Raw genomic sequence first — 22532 nt, forward strand, 5'->3', positions numbered from 1 at the left:
TTTGAGTTAAATAACATGTATCAAAAGGTGGACTATGCACAAATCGCTCCGCCATTTCCTGGTTGCTAAAATTCAAATAGTTTGCCTAATTTCAGTTTATGTGACAAAACAAGCAAGTATAGTGTAGGGAATCATTCTACCATCCAAACCGCTGTGAAAAATGTTTTCCGTAACCAAAAATATTGGTTTTGTACACATGTTATGTGGTGTACAAAACCGAAAGTAAAAGATGCAAAAACAAAATTTAAGAACGGGAAGCATAGAAGTTACGTACATAGAGCAGGGACGGCAGGTAGCCTGGCGGGTAAGAGCGTTGGGCCAGTAACCAAAAGTTTGCTGGATCGAATCCCTGAGCAGATAAGTAAAAAAATCTGTTGTTCTGCCCCCGAGCAAGGCAGTTAACCCACTGTTCCTGACTAGGTATCCCCCTTTCCCATATCACTTCTTAGCCTTGCTTTCAATGAGATGACAGATCTATAATTTATATTTCTATGTGAATCTGGTCAGGTTGCCCCAAAAAGTTACATATTGCAGCTGTAAGATGAAAAGGTAATTGCATTTAAAGTGCAAGTGAAAGAGGATGTTATAGGCCCAGTAGTAAGCAATTAACTGACGTTTTGGTTATTTTCCTATTTTTAAAACAACTAATTGACTAATGTCAATTTCGAAATACCGAAATCGCAAACCGTGATTCTTTTTTAATAATTGAACTGAAATCGAACTGACCTCAAAAAGCACTTATCGATAAGAACTAAGGCCCAGTGCAGTCACAAACGTGATTTTCCTGTGTTTTATATATATTTCCACACTACGAGGTTGGATAATACTTTTAGTAATAATGCCCTTTTAGTGTAAGAGCTGTTTGAAAAGCCCTATTTTGGTGGAATGGAGTTTTGGCCTACCCGGTGACATCACCAGGGGGTACATTTGTTAATATACCAGAAAAGAAAGAGAGTTCAAAATCTCTGTCCTGACAATATTAACTACTGTAGTTTTCAGTTTTTACATTCCCACTCAGACCACTCCCAGACAGTCCTAGCAAAATTCTTGCTTGAGAAATTGTTCTTTTTGACCCTTATATTAAAAAGGTACATAATTATTACCCAGAAATGATTTTATATTGAGATAAAAGCGGATTGGACCGCTTTTATCTCAATATTGAGTATATATTGTACTGAGTACATTTTTTATTCTACCTGTTGCTAGTGAAGTTAGCTAGCTAGCGCAAGCAGATTGTTAGCTAGATCAGTGGGCCAATGAAATGTTGCAAATGCAACATCAACTAGCTACCTGATTTTACCTGATTTACCTGATTTCATAACACAACTTCCCTTTTTCACAGTTGTCACACATCTTGTTGTGCCCCAGCAATGCTGATTTTGTTGTCTGTTTCATTTAAAAAAAGTATGTGTTTTCTTAGCAAGTTGTTGATATTATGTGTCCTTAAATCAATACAAATCCTAAGTACATCTGTGCTGCCATTTGCCCATGTTTCTTGGAGATACTGTGAATGGCAAAGTTTTGTGATACTCTCAACTAATCCTGTAGTATAAGCACATTCATAACCATTTTATAATTCATCAAATTATTGTCACTCTACTTAAGGTGTCTGTGCACACTCTATAAGGGCATATGACATGGTTATGACGCCCATCATTCCATTCAATGTAATAATGTGACACAGAGGTTGGTAAATAACATAAGACCATGTTATAACACCTGGTATGTAAGACTTATGCAGCATGTAAGACATAAGTTGTCATACAGACTGTGTAATATCAAATCAAATTTTATTTGTCACATGCGCCGAATGCAATAAGTGTTGACTTTCCCGTGAAATGCTTACTTACAAGCCCTTAACCAACAGTGCAGTTCAAGAAGAAGATATTCTCCAAGTAGACTAAAATAATAGCCATTGTCATTAACAGTTGACATTAGAGCATGTGACAATAGGATGAACAGCCATTTTGAACACCCATTATAAACGGTTTAATAACATCCCATGCAGTGACTCATAACTATTTCAAACTACTTATGACAACTTATGACAAATGTTATGTGGTATATAGATGCAATAATGGCTTAATGAATGCATGCATAAGGACACCTACAGTAAAGTGTTACCCAGTTTTAACATTGACTGTCATTCCCAGAAAAAACAACAGGACTTCTTGTCCTGTTACGTAATTCCCAGTGGGTTGGAGGGAATTAGGCCTACATGATGGGAATGTGAACAGACTGGAATACACAGGGTTATCCTACGTGGCTGAGTTGTATCTTGTTCTTACTGTTTTTATGACCCTTATCTAATGTAACAGAATATTCTCTCGCTCTCTCTCTATGTCTCTCTCTCTGCATCTATAACTGATGTCCCGAGGAGGCATTAGTGTATGTGTCACGTGTGTGTGTTTGTGCCTGTGTGTGTGTGCGATCCTGCATGTGTGTGTATGTTCCTGCATATGTGTGTGTGTGTGCATCGGGGGGTTGTCCTCTGTAGTGACAGCTCTGTGCAGGGATTAATAAAAGGCAGTGAGCAAGGGATAGCGGGGTGTCTCATACTGCTGTCACACTCTGATCCAGGTGGATGACAAGCCACAGCACGGGGTCAAGCACACACACACACACACACACACACACACACACACACACACACACACACACACGCTTTGGAATGCACACAATACACACACACATGCATACACACACGCTCTGGAGCATACACAACACAAAACATCATGGCAGCGATGAAATATGCTAGGGTTGAATGGTATCCAGATGATCATACCAAGAAAAAATCTTCTTGAGTACAATTCTAAAAGTATTTGGTTTAAAATGTACTTGAGTATCAAAACTAAATGTAATTACTAAAATATACTTTAAAGTAAGAGTACAAGTATAAATAATTTCAAATTCAAACCAGACAGCAACAATTTCTTATTTATTTAATTTACAGATAGCCAGAGGCACACTCCAACATAATTTACAAACAAAGCATGTGTGTTAGTGAGTCCGCCAGATCAGAGGCAGTAGGGATGTTGATAAGTGCGTGAATTGGACCATTTTCCGATTTCAAAAGAAAATATATATTTATAAGCAAGAAGCTGGATCTTGACATCTAAGCATTCAAAATTTAACGAGTACTTTGGGTGTCAAGGGAAATGTATGGAGTAAAAGGTACATTATTTTCTTTAGGAATGTAGTGAAGTAAAAGTGGTCAAAAATATAGATAGTAAAGTACACGTACCCCAAAAAACGACTTAAGTAGTACTTTCAAGTATTTTTGCTTAAGTACTTTACACCACTGCCGTTTCTGTACCATCCCAGTGTATTACCGAATGTGCACACAAAGGGTGCTATTTCAAAAGAAAATATATATTTTTAGCAAGAAGCTTGATCTTGACATCTAGCCACTTTACATGCTGACCAGACCGCAAGCACATGTTGATTTTGTCCACCCACACCAGACACGATCAGGCCACACAGGTTGAAATATCAAAACAAACTCTGAACTAACTGTATTAATTTGGGGACAGCTCGAAAAGCATTAAACATTTATGGCAATTTAGCTAGCGAGCTTGCTGTTGCTTAGCTAATTTGTCATGGGGCATAAACATTGGGTGTTCTTTTACCTGAAATGCACAAGGTCCTCTGACAATTAATCCACAGATAAAAGGGTAAACCAAGTTGGTTTCTAGTAATCTCTCCTCCTTCAGGCTTCTTCTTCTTCTTTGGACTTTATATGTGGTTGGCAACCAACTTTAAGGTGCATTGCCACTACCAACTGGACTGGAGTGTGGACCTCTGTTCATCTTTCAATCACCCACGTGGATACAGTTGAAGTCTGAATATTACATACATCTTATTACATACATTTAAACTCTGTTTTTCACAGTTCTTGACATGTAAATCCTAGAAACAATTCCCTGTCTTAGGTCAGTTAGGACCACCACATTATTTTAAGAATGTGAAATGACAGAATAATGAGAGAGAGAATTATCTATTTCTGCTTTTATTTCTTTCATCAAATTCCCAGTGGGTCAGAAGTTTACATACACTCAATTCATATTTGGTAGCATTGCCTTTAAATTGTTAAATTGCATAACTTGGGTCAAACGTTTCGGGTAGCCTTCCACAAGCTTCCCACAATAAGTTGGATGAATTTTCTCACTCCTCCTGACAGAGCTGGTGTAACTGAGTCAGGTTTGTAGACCTTGCTCGCACACGCATTTTCAGTTCTGCCCACAAATGTTCTATATGATTGAGGTTGGGGATTTATGATGGCCACTCCAATACCTTGACTCTGTTGTTCTTAAGCCATTTTGCCACAACTTTGGAAGTATGCTTTGGGTCATTGTCCATTTGGAAGACCCATTTGCGACCAAGCTTTAACTTCCTGATGTCTTGAGATGTTGCTTCAATATATCCACATAAGTTTCCTTCCTCATGAATCCATCTATTCTGTGAAGTGCACCAGTCCCTCCTGCAGCAAAGCACCCCCACAACATGATGCTGCCACCCCCATGCTTCACAGTTGGGATGGTGTTCTTCGGCTTGCAAGCCTCCCCCTTTTCCTCCAAACATAACTATGCTCATTATGGCCAAACAGTTCTATTTTTGTTTCATCAGACCAGAGCACATTTCTCTAAAGAGTACGATCGTTGTCCCCATGTGCAGTTTCAAACCGTAGTCTGGCTTTTTTATGGCGGTTTTGGAGCAGTGGCTTCTTCCTTGCTGAGCGGCCTTTCAGGTTATGTCAATATAGGACTCGTTTTACTGTGGATATAGATACTTTTGTACCGGTTTCCTCCAGCATCTTCACAAGGTCCTTTGCTGTTGTTCTGGGATAAATTTGCACTTTTCACACCAAAGTAAGTTCATCTCCAGGAGACAGAACGCGTCTCCTTCCTGAGCGGTATGACGGCTGCGTGGTCCCATGGTGTTTATACTTGTGTACTATTGTTTGTACAGATGAACGTGGTACCTTCAGGCATTTAGAAATTGATCCCAAAGATGAAGCAGACTTGTAGAGGTCTACAATTTTTTTTCTGAGGTCTTGGCTGATTTCTTTTGATTTTCCCATGATGTCAATTAGGCACTGAGTTTGAAGGTAGGCCTTGAAATACATCCACAGGTACACCTCCAATTGACTCAAATTATGTCAATGAGCCTATCAGGCACAGTCAACTTAGTGTATGTAAACTTCCGACCCTCTGGAATTGTGATACAGTGAATTATAAGTGAAATAATCAACAATTGTAAACAATTGTTGGAAAAAATACTTCTGTCATGCACAATGTAGATCTCCTAACCAACTTGCCAAAACTATAGTTTTTAACAAAACATTTGTGGAGTGGTTGAAAAACAAGTTTTAATAACTCCAACCTAAGTGTATGTAAACTTCCGACTTCAACTGTATATGCTCCTAAAAACCAATGAGAAGATGTGAGAGGCGGGACTTGCAGCGCGTCAAGCCTCACAAATAGAACCAAGTTCTATTTTAGCACCTGGCTACACAGACGCTCGTTTACGCACACGAGCAGTGTGGGTGCAATGATTGAATACATTTATTTTGCCCACACAACGCAGGCGGTGTGGTCAGCATGTTAGCTAGCAAGTTAGCAAACCAAATGCTTAGCTGGAGCCCTGAGCTGGATATAATTTAGAACACATCTTAGATATCTCATAGTTATACTTAACTTATAGTTAGTTATAAGCAGTGGGGTCGAATGCACCCCCGCAGCCTCCGTGAGGCGAGGGAGCCCCCAACCCCCCCAAATTACAAAATATTTGTTCCTTCTTTTTAACATTATTGAAAATCATACTGTCCGTATTTCAAAATACACCAGTACAAGATATAAACAGTATATACACTGATGTGCTGTGACACAGGGGAGGCATCCGCTCACTCACGTCCAAGTAATGGTTGTGTTATTCATGAATCTTGGTGCTGTTGTTTACTCTGGTGTTTACTCTGCTGCCCTAAATGATTGTTTCCTCACCTACTGGCCTGCACCGTGTCTTATTAGTTTGATTTTGAATGAACTATGACTAAAATGACAGTCCCATTCTTATGCGTTGGACTGTAACAGTAGCCACATGCAGTGTTGTTTTGAATGAATTATGACTATGGTTACATCATTGTTATCTGTTGGACTGTTACAGTATGCAGTGTTGTTTTGAAATGAATCACTGTACAGCAGAGCTATTTTCTCCTCTTCTTAAAGGGAAACTTCTGAACTTGTGGAAACCATTTGTATGTCTCTGCATGCAGTATGAAGGAAGTTGGACTTATTTATTTTTTTTGCCAATGCAAACTAGTGTTAGCGCAAGTACTGGAAGTCTACACTAGTTAGCAATTTCCTTCAAACTGAACACAGAGACATACAAATTGTATCCACGAGTTCATCTGACTCTGGGGAAGTGGACAAAGTATCCCTTTAAGGGCATGTCATTTATTGTTTTGTGTGTGTGGTTGCTAGACCATGAGTGCCCCTTGGTTCAAATGAGGCAGCCATTTGAACAACAACATCAACACTTATCCGTGCATTCTGTCCCCCAGTCTAGGTTTATGAGATCAAAACTGAATGAAATGTAAAAAAAAATAACAAATCCTCTTCCTCTGGGACCAAATGAAAAATAAAAATGAATTTCTGTAATACCAGCATGCTAAAACATGTGCATAATTGCTGTCGCTCGCAGCACCCTGAGACATTTAGGCTTTTTGGTTTCCTGTCAGAGGCAGTAAAGGGATTAGGTTGGATTTGAAAGAGAGAATCCCTCTAATGACAAGACTTTGTTAATTAATTAATTAACTAACGAGGAACATTAACATGCTGTCTAATTTGAAGTCATCCTCGAAGTAATCCTTTGAGGATGATAATTGGGAAACACCTCACAGTCATGCTTTCTATGGCAGCGGACAGCACACACAATTAATCAGGGAAAGCTACTATCAACAATATCAGCTACATATGTCAAAACGGTCCGGCAGACTATCACGGCTCTGTGACTGTGGACTAATAATTAGGCTTTTGAGACTATGTCAGCTCTACACATTCAAACTGACTAATTCCACTTATATACATTCCAAATGTAATTTTGGTTAAAAAGCTTCCCCAAAATAAATACATCCAAATTGCCCAGAGTGGGTTTATAAATGGCTAATGATTAGCATCAGTTTTGAGTGGTATTAATGTTGTATCTCGTGGTTGCTGCACTGGAGGCTGTTACGTAACAGACCACTGTGATTCAGTTTGATTGACAGATTAGGGGACATCTCTGGAGATAAATACGATGAAGGAGGGAGGGGAAGTGTGGAGATGAAGGGTGTGTGTGTGTGTGTGTGTGTGTGTGTGTGTGTGTGTGTGTGTGTGTGTGTGTGTGTGTGCGCGCGCTGGAGAACCCGCCTGATAACCTCATCAGGGATGGCCTTTATGGCATGATGTGTCAGAGGGAGATGGGCCAATGGGTGATGGTGGCTGGCTTTTCCTGTCAGCTCAGCCTTAGCAGTGACAGCAGAGAGCAGAGAGAGCCAGGCTGTATTCCCCCAGGGGCAGCTGGCGGCCATCGCAGCTCCATGGAGCAGGGCTACACATGAGATTAGTGTAGTCAGACTGTGGCCCCATGGGGCCATCAACCTAGGACAAACATACCTAAGCTGTCAGTCCCCTCACTGTTAACAGCTCTGGGCTGAACTAGCGCTCTAATTAACACCCATATCACTGGATTTCTGGATCTGAAAACCCTGGAGCACACATAGGGCCTAGATATACATTCACAGTCCTGACCTGAACTCATACACATGGACACAGACAAAGGTACACAAATACAAACGAATACACTCCACAGATGTCCATGCATGCACGCACACACACACACACAGTCAGCTGAATAAGACCTGTATATCTGATGGAAGGAGCCCCTCTTCCCCTCCCCAAATCAGCTAGAGGTTAACCCCCCCCCACAACACATAGCATGAGGCCAAACCAAAGAGGAATCAGACCACATGGCCTGCTGGCCTTATCCTCTGATGCTCCATGATGCACTCAACTCTGTCTGCTATATAATACTGTAGTGACTCCTCTCTCTCTCTCAGTGCTTAATTTTAGCCGATTGCCTAATACCAATTTTAACTTCCATTTTCTGAGAGGGAGAGAGAGAGAGAGATAGAGAGGGGGGTGGAGGCAAAGAGAGAGGAGAAAGCAGACAGGCTGCCCCACAGAGACAAAGCGAGGGAGACAGAGCGAGAGAGAGAGAAAGAAAGAGAGAGAGTGTGGGAGAGAGAGAGAGAGTGAGGGAGAGCAAGCGAGAGAGCGATAGAGCCATAATAGAATGTCTACAAAGGCTATGAAGTCAGCGTCACACTAAATGAGCATGTCATCTAATCTACATTAGCAAGACAACTTTGTTTTGGCTGCACAGTACACGTCAGTGCACTTCAAACTGTGGTGCTGTGCGGTCACTAACCTTCATGTGCTGGAGATTATAACAAAACAGTTAGCCCACTCAGTGAAACGGCCCCTGGAGTTTTCTCTCTTCTACTTACTTCTGATGTGTTGCACATCAAAACATCAAACCTTCCCTCATAGGGGTCATCGTGGGTGATGATGGTAGAACCAAACTCATGGATGCTTATAATGCTTTATTCTGTTCTTGAATTAGGTCTACAATTTGAGCAGTGGTCCTCTCTTACTGAAGAGGTTTGGATATATGACTTCCTGTATGTGGAGGAAGTGGCATCATACCTCTTTGGTGATGAAGGAGCTGGAGAGGGTGACGGCGGACCAGAAGAAGATGCCACAGCTTAGGATGATCTTCCTGTTGAAACGGTCGCCCAGGTAACCGAAGATGGGCGCTGCCACCATGAAACTGCAGATGAAAACTGTGGAAGACAAAGAGGCCAAAGGTTAAATCAATGTAGCTTCAGTAGGCTATCACTACCCTTTTCTTTCCTCGCACAAAAGTAAATAAATATCATTGTGTGAGAATGTTGAGTGTCGCAGCACTGATGTGTTATTTTGTAATTATGAAATTGTCATAATTCCAATGACAATGAAGTAGGCAAAAGCACAAACAGATCTGGGACCAGGCTAGTAGTCTCCCTGGCTGGTATTGATAACGAGCCAGGCACTCAGGCATCCTGTGAAGGACTGCCAAAGGTCACCCAACCTACCTCAGACCATGCAGGATCCCATTATACAATCACGTATTAAAGTGATATTACAGAGGTAATGGAAGTATATTAAAGACTGGGTTATTTTAGCTCTCACTGATAGCATTATAGGAATGATGTTATTATGTGAATTATGCTGTTATATTATCACGTCTTCAGCATTAGCCTATTATTGCCTCTGATCTGATTTGACTTAATATGGATCATCTAAGCTGGCCGGGCAATAAAAACAAAGGTTGTTTTCTCGTTTATAGTCATAGTAATCCTCTCACTGAAATTGAGCATGAACCTCACTAAAGTACAGTAGGTTACAGTACATGAGTGGGTGGCTGAAAGTGGGCTTCACTAATCCTCTCACTGCTGACTTTATAAAAACAAATCCGCAGGGGGCTTATGGCAGTCTCTATCTATGAGAAAGACAACCCTCCCTAAACATTGTTGAATATTTAATGTTATCGGACAGAGGTTTATTTCTCTGCAGATATAAAGGGCAGAGGGATTACACTTGACAGCAGTACAGTCTGACAACAGACCTTCGGAAGACGGGCACTCTCCAAGAGTGTTTTGACACTTCATCAGCATAAAGCTATCCGGGGGGTGGGGGGTTATATAACATTAAAGGGTTGGTCTGCAGCATCATCGAGAAACAGCCTGATAGGGAAGAGCTGAATGCTGACCTCAGAGGGCCACACTGTCTCTTTAACACTACACAGTATATTACTAAGGAAGTATATTCCCTTGGCTAACAAATAATTCAAAATCACAGTGCTATCCAATGTGGCCTAGCCAAAGGATGACCCAAAGGTGACGTAGCCAAAGCAGAAGCAAACACAAAACTAGATGGGGGGTTCCCCACACAGAGAGTATAGCCAACTGGGTTTGTCCTGCTATCATTGCCTGTACTGAACCACTGTACAGAATATATACTGTAGTAGTAGATGGTGCAGTTGAGATATCACAGGGTTCCCTGCCAGATATCGATGCCCTCATCTTGATATTTAATAACTTCCAATTATAGAGGAAGAGAAAACGCTGAGGCAGCTTCATTATGGGATGTTACTGTTGGCACTGTTTCCAAGCCGACCGCTCTGCTCCTGTAACAGAGGAGGCGCTTCTCTCTGGAGCCACACCAAGCCTGTTAGGAAATCAACAGAATCATTTGGTACAGTGAAACAAATTAGGGCTATTTCATAACTACTACTTGTTCGGTTTTATGGAGATTTATCTTTTGTAGGACATACCTGGGACTTTGCTTTTATGATGATTTATAATTCATGTTGAGTATTTGTTTTGTCTGTGGCCAGGCTAAAGAGCTGACATCAATGTACTATTATATCAGGTTCTACCTGAGTCACAACCTATTTATTCTAAATACAATGGGTTGTAGCTAGATAAATATAACACCTGTTGAGGGATGGGAACACACACACAGGCACTCAAAATATTCACTCAAACACACACACTCAGAACTGCCACTCACCCATACAGATCAAGCACACCCTGCTAAGGAATGGTTGAACAATTCCTCTGTCAAGCTGATCTATTTGGGGTGATTTTGGTTTGGCACATCTTTCTCCCTCTGACATCATGATGAGTTTAGTAATTAGTTGAATAAACACACAGACTGGGTGGTTAGCATCATTGAGGCATCCTCTGCCAACCATTACCAGATAATGGCGCTTCTGTCATGTCAGCCCCCCCCCCCCTCTCTCAATTCAATTTAAGGGCTTTATTGGCATGGGAAACATATGTTTACATTGCCAGAGCAGGTAAAATAGATCATAAACAATAAAAAATGAACTGTAAACATTACACTTACAAAAGTTCCAAAAGAATAAAGAGATTTCAAATGTCATATTACTCTCACACACACACACGCTTGCCCGCACTCACGCAAGCAAGTACGCATGCACGCACTCTCTCACACACACACACACACACACACACACACACACACACACACACACACACACACACACACACACACACACACACACACACACACACACACACACACACACACACACACACACACACACACACACACACCTAACGGCAGGGTGTCATACACAGAGATAAGAGGGGGGAGAGGCCCACAATCCGCCTCCACCAGCAGCTGTACATGGGTTTAAATACACAATTTCTCAGGGGTGATGGTGCTCAACAGAGAACTGTCACAACAACATGAATTCAAAGGAGCAAGAAGCCTATCTGCTAACTAAGCAACTAAGAAGGAGACCACACATGGACAATTCTCTCCTCTCTCTCCCTGTTTCCTGTGAATTGTGATTTATTTCTAAATTAACTGTGTTTGTTTTTACAGTGGCACCATTATCATCTCTCCTCTATTCAACGCACCTGGGAGTGGAGGCTTTGTACTGTATGTGCGTGTTTGTGTTTGCGTGTGTCTGCGCGTTCGTGCATGAGGGCTTATTCAGCGTTAGCCAATTAACCCCTAATTCACCCCAGTGTGTGTTTGAATTCAGGGCTAAGTTCTCTGTTAGCGCTAGTGATAATGATTAAACTCCCTGGGCAGTAGCACAGAGTTTACCTTCAGTTTAAACAAAAAGGAAAAGATTAAGGGGAAAATACCCAAGATATAGTACAAGGCGGTGCGTGCCAATGAGGTCTATGAAACATTCAAGCCAGTATATTTCCATAATTAACTAAGGATGCACTAACTAAAGGTGCACTGACACACACATTAGCGCTTAGATTGACTAGAATATTTATTTTACCTTTATTTAACTAGGCAAGTCAGTTAAGAACAAATTCATATTTTCAATGACGGCCTAGGAACAGTGAGTTAACTGTCTGTTCAGGGGCAGCTCGGGGGTTTGAACTTGCAACCTTCCGGTTACTAGTCCAACGCTCTAACCACTAGGCTACCCTGCCACCCCATATATTCCCCATGAGTATGAATGAGGCATCAGCCTGAAAAGGCTAGTTAGCAGAAAAGGTTATATAGATTCCAGTGGAATGCAGTTGGGTAGGTGTTCTAGTCAGCTAGTGTATGTCTATGGTACAGAGCAGGTGCAGTTATAACGTCTATGGTGACTAGTGAATACTGCCTCTGGCTATTTCCCCAGGCCCGGTTAGATTCCTTAAGATGTTGATTGTCACAAAACCATAAACAGATGAATTATGACTGTGTTGTTTTTGTTAGAGATTGTCTTTGGTGGGTGACCAGGGGGACAGAAAGGCGCGATTGGTTGTTTAGCCAAAATAGCCACACCTTTCCTTTCCATAGAATCAGAAACACCCACAGAATAAAATACTGTGGAACACTATTACATTGTATCTATATGGCCCACCCTTCCAACCACTGAATCAGGGCTGGTGAGTTCTGAGTTCCGCTAGCTGATCTAGGTTTTGTTCTCTATGTCTGTGGTTCCGTTTCTGGATATCTACAATGACACACTACTCAATTCGAATAGGAGACAGACGGAAAAGGCTTAATTTGGGGCAAAATTGAGTTCAAGACAATTCCCTTGTGCCCAATAAAAGGAAGCTGATAAATATATTGGATTTATGATTTTTTTTGTATCCTCCTCCCAAAAAGCCTTATTATAGACTGTTGTTATCCATCTTCCTATAAAGACTGAACTGAAGGCACACGTGTACATTACCTTCAGAAAGTATTCATACCCCTTGACTTATTCACATGTTATTGTGTTACAGCCTGCATTCTTTTTTTCTCCCCCATCTACACACATTCCCCATAATGACAAACTGAAAACGTGATTAAAAAAAAAATTTTGTTTGCAATTTTATTGAAAATCAAATACAGAAATATCTCATTTACGTACGTATTCACACCCTTGAGTCAATAGAAGCAGCTTTGGCAGCGATTACAGCTGTGAGTCTTTCTGGGTAAGTCAATGAGAGCTTTTTATACTTGGATTGTACAACATTTGCCCATTACTCTTTTCAAAATTCTTCAAACTCTGTCAAATTGGCCTCTGTCAAATTTTAGGTCTTGCCATAGATTTTAAGTCAAAACTGTCACTCGATGACTCATTGGGCTATTTCTATGCTTCCCGATTCTAAGTTTTGTTTTTGCGTCTTTTACTTTCGGTTTTGTACACCAGCTTCAAACAGCTGAAAATACAATATTTTTAGTTATGGAAAATATATTTCAGAGTGGTTTAGATGGTACAATGATTCTCTACACTATACTTGCTTGTTTTGTCACAAACTGAAATTAGGCAAACTATTTGAATTTTACCAGGAAATGGCGGAGCGTTTTCTGCATAGTGCATTGTCAAAGGGATATTCAATGTCAAATCAAATCAAATGTATTTATAAAGCCCTTCTTACATCAGCTGATATCTCAAAGTGATGTACAGAAATATCTGCTTTTTCTTTTACCCATCTACCAATAGGTGCCCTTCCTCGCGAGGAATTGGAAAACCTCCTTGGTCTTTTTTTATTGAATCTATGTGCACATTGATTAATTTATTGATCAAATACTATACAAAGATAAATAACTTACATTTTTCTAAACTAATCCAATCTATAAAATGGTTACTAAGATGGTTGTTTAGGTAGTCTTGTTTGTCAAGTCCTTCACCATAGAAGTCATTCTTAATGCAGGTTGTGGGTGATAAAATATTACATTTGTTGGATACCGTACCTCTGTCTGGATTCCGATAGGAATTACTAATCACTTCACAAACCAGATTATTGTGACTTGCAGATCTGATGTGATCCATGAGACAAGATTTTCAGACCACATTGTTGAGGATAACTAGGTCATAACTACCGGCCTTATGAAATGTACTGTATAATAAATGGCCATAAAGGGTTTCCTTTTAATTTAAACACATTCACTTAGGTAGCCACTTGGTGAAGGCTTCAGGACTAGAAATTATTGAATGAAACAACCATGACTCTGTCACTAACAAACACAGTTAGGCATGAAGGGAGCTCAGCTGAGGTATTAAGCTTCCATAGAATCCTTTCTCTACCACTCACATTCCAAGGCTGAGCACCATTGTCTAGATGTATCTTTGTGAACGTCTCTCTCTCCACTTGAAGTTTATGGTCTGACGCAGCATGGGGCAAAACCATAGACATTGCATTATTGTATCTGAACCATTATGGTGTCTGTGAGAGCATGGGCAGAACCATTGAGGCCAACTCAATTTTGAACAAGCTTTTGGGCACGAAAGTCTATTTTTGTTTATGCATTTTGTTTATACTTCGCAATGAAGGGAAGGAAATGTATTTGATGAGATCATTTATAGGACAATCGGTTAGCTCTGACCAGTAACATCTCTGACTGACTTTCCCTCTAAATAAGGTCAAGCCAGAGAGAGTTATAAGAGCCAGTCAACCCATATCTCCAGTGGAGTATAACATAGAGTATATACTATGGGCTGACCTCTAACGAGTGGTGTTATACACACCTGCATGCACATACACATTGTGAGATGATGAATGCTTGAAAGGAACAATGGTGATTGACACACATCTGTGTTTTTTTTTCCTTAAAAAGGGAAGCCACATTGAATGTCTTTATTGTCATGCCAAGTATTTTATGGGGAAAGGCTATAACCTTAAGAACTTACAGAACAATCTGGTCCCACCCTATCTACTCTGACAAACACAGATCTCCATTTTTAAAGTAATTTAGTTGGTCATTATTGTGTGCCTTTTGTCCATTAAACTAATTACCAGTCATGTCTGTGGGATTCTGTTTTAATCACAATAGATTATGTGACGAAAGTCTCATTACTTTTTAACATGAGTACATATTCTCTCTGGGATGACCCATAGACTAATGACAAGGACATAGTTTCTGGATGAAACATCATCTGCTATCTTTCATAATGAATACTGCTTCACAGAGTCAAGAGTCAACTTAACCTCACAGAGAGGCCTTTTAATCAAGGAGATTGATGTCGACTGCTCGTCTCTCAGTGGAGATCTAGGCCTTTGAGGCCATGCGAGGAAGCAGGAGCATTCTGACTTGTAGCCTATCTCACGTACGGCTTCTGTTCTGTAGACTGGATGGATTAATCTTACTCAATTCTCATTCGTTCTCATTCAGACAACCTTGCGTGTGGAGTTGGTGTGTGTGGAGTGTGCAGTGCCTCGGGCATTCATAAAAACAGTCTTATAGTCTCTCCTGAACTCGCTTATTCTCTGTGTAGTTTGGTGAGGATTGCAACAGATGAAAGATAGGTCCATATTCCCATACTGGGTCCATATCCCCATATTGGGTAGACCTGTATGGCTACTGATGTTTTCATTTCAAACACCTATTCACATGCCAAACCTAGACTGAAGATTCCTCAAATTCCTCATCGAATTCTCTTCGTGCCTGTCAGGTGAGCACCAGGCCAGACCAGTTTGTCTCTCAAGGTGCAAATTACCATCAATTACCGGGATTAGCTGCATTTTGGAACATTAGGACATTCCTTGGACGACAGGAGAACAAAGGCTGGGTGACAACCGGACAAAATAATAGCCTCTATTTTAGTGTCTGTTCTTGACTCACAGTAACCTGTGAAGTGAGTCCAGCAGACTCTAGCTAGTTTCGTTGTGATGTTCAGCTCAAGGCTGTTGAAACACACATGTAACACACGTAATAATACATTTACCATAGGCTACATAGTTACCTCACTCAGACAAGGCTTAAGATGAAGCCTATGAGGGGACTGCCCTCCTCTCAGTGATGAGACATACTGTAGAACATGCGAGTGTTGGATGGATGTGAGGGGTGGCATCCCGCCACAGAGACTCCCTCTGACTAAGCATGCCGGACTGCTTTTGGCTGACCGTCATGGTGCCTGAGCTGCTAGCTAGCTAACCCATGGAGAGAGATGGAGATACAGTACAGTATAGAATACGCCTCCACTTTAAGATCTCATTGTGTCCGTGATACAGGGGGAGATATACAGTGCAGTATTCAGACGCTTTCCCCTTTTCGATACGTTACAGCCTTATTCTGAAATTTATCAAATTAAATGTTTTGCTCATCAAATCTACACACAATACCCCATAAAAACAAAGCAAAAATGGGTTTTTAGACATTTTTGCACATTTATTAAATATAAAAACAGAGATACCATATTTACACAAGTATACCTTTTGCTGTAAGACTACAAATGGAGCTCCGGTGCATCCTGTTTCCATTGATCATCCTTTGAAATGTTTCTACAACTTGACTGGAGTCCATCTGTGGTAAATTAAATTGATTGGACATGATTTGGAAAGGCACACTCGTCTATTTAAGGTCCCACAGTTGACAATGCATGTCAGAGCAAAAACCAAGCCATGTGTTGGAAGGAATTGTCCGTACAGCTTGAAGACACGATTGTGTCGAGGCACAAATCTGGGGAAGGGTACGCAAACATTTCTGCAGCATTGAAGATCCCCAAGAACACAGTGGCCTCCATCATTCTTAAATTAAAGAAGTTTGGAACCACCAAGACTCGTCCTAGAGCTGGCCGCGCAGCCAAACTGAGCAATCGGGGGAGAAGGGCCTTGGTCTGGGAGGTGACCAAGAACCCGATGGTTACTCTGACAGAGCTCCAGAGTTCATCTGTGGAGATGGGAGAACCTTCCAAAAGGACAACCATCTCTGCATCACTCCACCAAATAGGCCTTTATGGTAGAGTGTCCAGACGGAAGCCACTCTTCAGTAAAAGGCACATGACAGCCCGCTTGGAGTTAGCCAAAAGGCACGTAAAGGACTCACAGACCATAGGAAACAAGACTCTCTGGTCTGATGAAACCAAGATTGAACTCCTTGGCCTGAATGCCAAGTGTCACTTGTGGTGGCAGCATCATGCTGTGGGGATGTTTTTCAGTGGCAGGGACTGGGAGACTATTCAGGATCAATGGAAAGATAAACGGAGTAAAGTACAGAGAGATCCTTGATGAAAACCTGCTCCAGAGAGCTCAGGTCCTCAGACTGGGGCGAAGGTTCACCTTCCAACAGGACAATGACCCTAAGCACACAGCCAAGACAACACAGTAGAGACTTGGGACAAGTCTCTGAATGTCCTTGAGTGGCCCAGCCTGAGCCTGGACTGAACATCTCTGAAGAGGCCTGAAAATAGCTGTGTAGCGACGCTCCACATCCAACCTGACGGAGCTTGAGAGGATCTGCAGAGAAGAATGGGAGAAACTCCCCAAATACAGGTGTGCAATACTTTTAGCGTCATACCGAAGAAGACTCGAGGCTGTAATCGCTGCCAAAGGTGCTTCAACTAAGTAAACGGTCTGAATACTTATGTAAATATAATATTTATGTTTTATTTTTTATAAATATAAATAAACTGTTTTTGCTTTGTCATTATGGGGTATTCAGTGTATATGGATGAGGAAAAAAACTATTTAATTCATTATATTTTCTGAATACACTGTATTACAGTACTTCTACAGAGCACACAATATGTCTGGATATCACTTACATAGAGGTGGTGAAAACAGGGGAGGACAGAGAATGTGGTCCCTCATGTGTCACTGACAAACACTACTCATTCAAGGGTACATAGACATTTAATTGAGTTCTACTGAGTGGGCAAATGGAGGGATTTTCAATATAAAGCACATGATGTATGTCCCAAAGCAAGTTACTCCTCACTAGCAGGCAATGGGCATAGTTCAGTTAAAGAACAATATCTACTGTAATATAGAGAGTGAAGATAGATATACAGTACCAGTCAAAAGTTTGACACACCTACTCATTCAAGAGTTTTTCTTTATATTGACTATTTTCTACATTGTAGAATGATAGTGAAGACATCAACACTATTAAATAACACATATGGAATCATGTAAGTAACCAAAAAGGTGTTAAACAAATCAACATTTATTTTATATTTTAGATTCTTCAAAGTACCCACCCTTTGCCTTGACAACAGCTTTGCACACTTTCACTTATCCAGCTTTACCTTGAATGCTTTTCCAAAAGTATTGAAGGAGTTCCCACATACACTGTATGCTGAGCACTTGTTGGCTGCTTTTCCTTCACTCTGCGGTCCAACTCATCCCAAACCATCGGGTTGAGCTTGGGTGATTGTGGAGGTCAGGTTATCTGACCTCCACAATCACTCTCATCACTCTCCTTCTTGGTCAAATAGCCCTTAGACAGGCTGGAGGTTTGTTTTGGGTCATTGTCTTGTGGAAAAACAAATGATAGTCCCACTAAGCGCAAATCAGATGGGATGGCGTATCACCGCAGAAGGCTGTGGTAGCCACACTGGTTAAGTGTGCCTTAAATTCTAAATAAATCACAGACAGTGTCACCAGCAAAGCACCCCGCACACCATCACACCTCCTCCTCCATGTTTCACCGTGGGAACCACACATGCAGAGATCATCTGTTCACGTACTCTGCGTCTCACAAAGAAATGGTGGTTTGAACCAAAAATCTCAAATTTGGACTCATCAGACCAAAGGACAGATTTCAACCGGTCTAATGTCCATTGTTCGTGTTTCTTGGCCCAAGCAAGTCTCTTCTTCGTATTGGTGTCCTTTAGTAGTGGTTTCTTTGCAGCAATTCAACCATGAAGGCCTGATTCACGCAGTGTTCTCTGAACAATTGATGTTGAGATGTGTCTGTTACTTAAACTCTGTGAAGCATTTATTTGGGATGCAATCTGATGGGCAGTTAACTCTAATGAACTCGTCTGCAGCAGAGATAACTCTGGGTCTTCCTTTCCTGTGGCAGTCCTCATGAGAGACAGTTTCTTCTTAGCGCTTTATGGTTTTTGCGTCTGCACTTGAAGAAAAAAAGTTCTTGAAATATTCTGTACTGACTGACCTTAATGTCTTAAAGACTGTCATTTCTCTTTGCTTATTTGAGCTGTTCTTGCCATAATATGGACTTTGTCTTTTACCAAATAGGGCTATCTTCTGTATACTATTCCTACCTTGTCACAACACAACTGATTGACTCAAACGCATTAAGAAGGAAATAAATTCCACAAATTAACTTTAACCAAGGCACATCTGTTAATTGTTAATTGAAATACATTACAGGTACCTCATGAAGCTGGTTGAGAGAATGCCAAGTGTGAAAGCTGTCATCAAGGCAAAGGGAAGAATCTCAAATGTAAAACATATTTTGATTTGTTTAACACCTTTTTGGTTACTACATGATTCCATATGTGTTATTTCATAGTTTTGATGTCTTCACTATTTTTCTACTATGTAGAAAATAGTGAAAATAAAGAAAAACCCTGAAATTAGCAGGTGTGTCCAAATGTTTGACTGGTACTGTATACTGTACACACCTCCACAGAGCAGAGCTCCTAGTCTTTAGAAAAGCTCCTGTCCTCTGACTCATCAACACATGGCACCCCCGGACATCACTTAGAATGTACAGAGATATTCCCCCCTCCCTAGGGACAATAGGAACACCCGGATGGGCATCCTGCATATAGTGCCAGTTCTTTGATAAGGGGAAAAAAAGAATCCCCTCTGCTTCGCTAGGCAATGAGTCAACCAATGATTCAAATACGCTTTTCTATCTATTCCTATGAATAAAACATGTTGTATGGGGTATGTCTGTGTGTGATTGATATTCACTCAGTCTGTATGGATGATACGTTTCCCTATGAAACAGCTTCCTACCCAACAGACCAGAGAACAGAGCACCTGCAAGGGACTGCTTTGTGTGCATCCCCAATGGCACCATATTTCCTATACAGTGCACTACTTCTGATTGGGGCCCATAGGGCTCTGGTCAAAAGTAGTGCACTACAGTATATAGGAAATAGGGTGCCATTGGGAGCGCACCCGATAGTGCACTATATAAGGACTAGGATGCCAGTTGGGGCGCAGTCATGAATACGGCTTTGGGATGAGGGATACCAAACGCGCAGCTGAGTGTGTTTGATCTTTTTCCGTAAATCTTTATCGACAGCAACTCGTTCGCATACACCCGTGTATGTATTTGAATTGAGATAACAATGTTTTTTTATTATTTGTTATTATTCCCAAGTACTGTCCCTGTCTTGTGGCCCATGTGTTAGGGGGTGAAATGGTTGGAGGGGTTGGTGTAAAGCTGTTGAAAGGACGTAGAACATATTGGGATCTTACCCCCTGCTAACACACACACACACACACACACACACACCAACGCGCAGATGGACAGACAGACAGACACACAAATAGACAAACACGCAGACACACAGACAGACACGCAGACAGACACACACACAGCTCGTCTGCTCTCTCTGTCCTTTCTGTCACTGCCAAGGTTATCTGGCCAGTGAAAGGGCTGCATGAGGTTCGGAGAGCCAACTAGCTATGATTCATTCTGATACATATGGAAATCCGATTTCTGGTTTTCAACCCTCACTGTGATTTTCTTCGGCCAGTCCAGTGTTATATAATTAAGTTGACATTTGTGCAGAGGAATTGGCCTGATATAGTTTTGGTTGTTTGTTATTATATTTTTTATCTAATGGAATAATACATTTATTTCAGATACTTGATCTAATGACATCTCGATAGACTGTTCGGTGAGTAAGCTGCTGAGATGTCTGTCAGTTGCACTTAAGATGTTGTTCATTTTCCGTTCTTCCATCAAACATATTTTATGTTTTATGTTTTATTTAGTACCTAGCACTAGGAGTGTCAATCGAAAACTCTCGTTATGTCTCATAACTCCAGAATGTGATTTGTTTGATATGACATGCTTAGATGATCTGGATAGAGTGCAAAGTCAGTCTGTTTACAGAGAGAAACACAGTTGTACGTTTTCCCTCACTCAATCTCACTAGAATTAATAGCACTGAAGAAGCACAGTGGCTAAACAAACAAACAAACAAACAAACAAACAAACGCTGTGCTACTGTTCTGTATCATGCTGTGACTTTCTGAGAGGAACTGTGTCTACCTGAAGACATTAAACTCTGATGACCACACAATGTTGGCGAAACACTTCGGCTCAAAATAAAAACCTTGAGATGTTATTGCAGTTGTCTTGTCAAGGTTTCGACAGGTTAAGACCTCAAAGTCATCACGTGGACTCACCTTCTCGCTAATATGGGACTGTAAGTCTATCTCATGGCAGACATTTTGTCACACACACCTTAAGACAATCGAAATAAAACAATATTCTCCCAATAGGCCCATTGACAGCCACACCTACAAGAAGTTACAGGTTTAAACGCAGGGTGAGATCACAGAAACAGACACCAAATAGCAATGTAATGTGGAGGAAGGAAACTCAACCCAACAACATGCCTGACACTAAAGTATCAGCTGTAGAAACAGAGAATATGTAAGGCAACTGTGTAAACTGTGAATGTCAGTCCAGCTACACTCTAAAAAAGGTGCTATCTAGAACCTTAAAGGGTTCTTCAGCTGTCCCCATTCGAGAACCCTTTGAAGAACCCTTTTTTGGTTGCAGATAGAACCCTTTTTTTCTAAGAGTGTCGGCCACCAAAAGAAAGATAATACCACCACCTCTCTCATGCAGGAGCATTTGTTCCTAATGCTTTGACATTTCATCAACCTAAGAAGAGACACTTAAGAGTTTCTTAAGAACAGAGAAAGACCAAAGACATTATGAAAAAAGCCAGAAGCATGAATCAGTGCTAACTGAAGCTCTCAAACTTTGTGACATATGACGTGACAATGCAGTGTTTTCAGTTATCTCTGGGCAAGCTTAAGCTCTCACTATGTCACACTAAAAAACAGCCCATAGATTGTGAATGGATTCGAGTTTCTGGTTGGTATTGGGTCTGTGGGAAATACATACAGTATATCGAGGAGCGGAAAGAAAGAATAACCCACAAAGCAAACAGATTAGCAGAGCAAAGAACTCGTGATCAGGAGGAAGTTTAGCGCTGTGTTAAGCTTGTGAATGGAGGAAGGAAGAAGAATACATAGAAGCATCCAGTGTCTTTTGTATAGTACCATTCATTCAACATACATGTAAGAAAGAGGCAGAATCCAACTGCTATCTAAGCCTCACCTGGCTCTCCCTTCAGAAACCAATGGGCTCCCCATTCAGACTGATTCTATGCATTTAATCGACTTCTCCACTACTTCAAAAGTATTCAGAGTTTCCACTGAGAATCTTTAAAGTAGTATCTCTCGTCTTGACAGACTTTCTAGCCAGGTAGGTAGCGCGAGACTTTTGCTACGTCTGAAATGGCACCTCATTCCATCCATAGTGCACTGCTTTTAACCAGCCTTTGATTATGTCTCGTGAGATGACTCAAACAGAGACAAACCTTTTCCTAGTGAGGTCTCAATGGATGTGCTGCTGCCACAATGGTGCCAGAATCCCAATCAGATCATATCGCGGAAGGAAGAGGATGGAAGACACAGTGGCTTGTATAACACTGTGGAAACTGGAACGGCTCCAGAGTGTCAATCTGAAAGA

At 41.1% G+C, this 22532-nt stretch overlaps 1 protein-coding gene across 2 annotated transcripts in view; it reads right to left on the reverse strand.

Annotated features, from left to right (window-relative positions):
• LOC139418755 (SPNS lysolipid transporter 2, sphingosine-1-phosphate) overlaps positions 1-22532 on the reverse strand; it is a 139463-nt gene that overhangs the window by 59814 nt on the left and 57117 nt on the right. For both annotated transcript variants that reach the window (XM_071168430.1, XM_071168431.1), the window contains exon 3: positions 8745-8881. In XM_071168430.1, coding sequence (XP_071024531.1) covers positions 8745-8881 — 137 coding nt within the window. The remainder of the gene's footprint in view (positions 1-8744; positions 8882-22532) is intronic.

Source organism: Oncorhynchus clarkii, chromosome 10, assembly GCF_045791955.1.
Source record: "Oncorhynchus clarkii lewisi isolate Uvic-CL-2024 chromosome 10, UVic_Ocla_1.0, whole genome shotgun sequence".
Taxonomy (NCBI): Eukaryota; Metazoa; Chordata; class Actinopteri; order Salmoniformes; family Salmonidae; genus Oncorhynchus; species Oncorhynchus clarkii.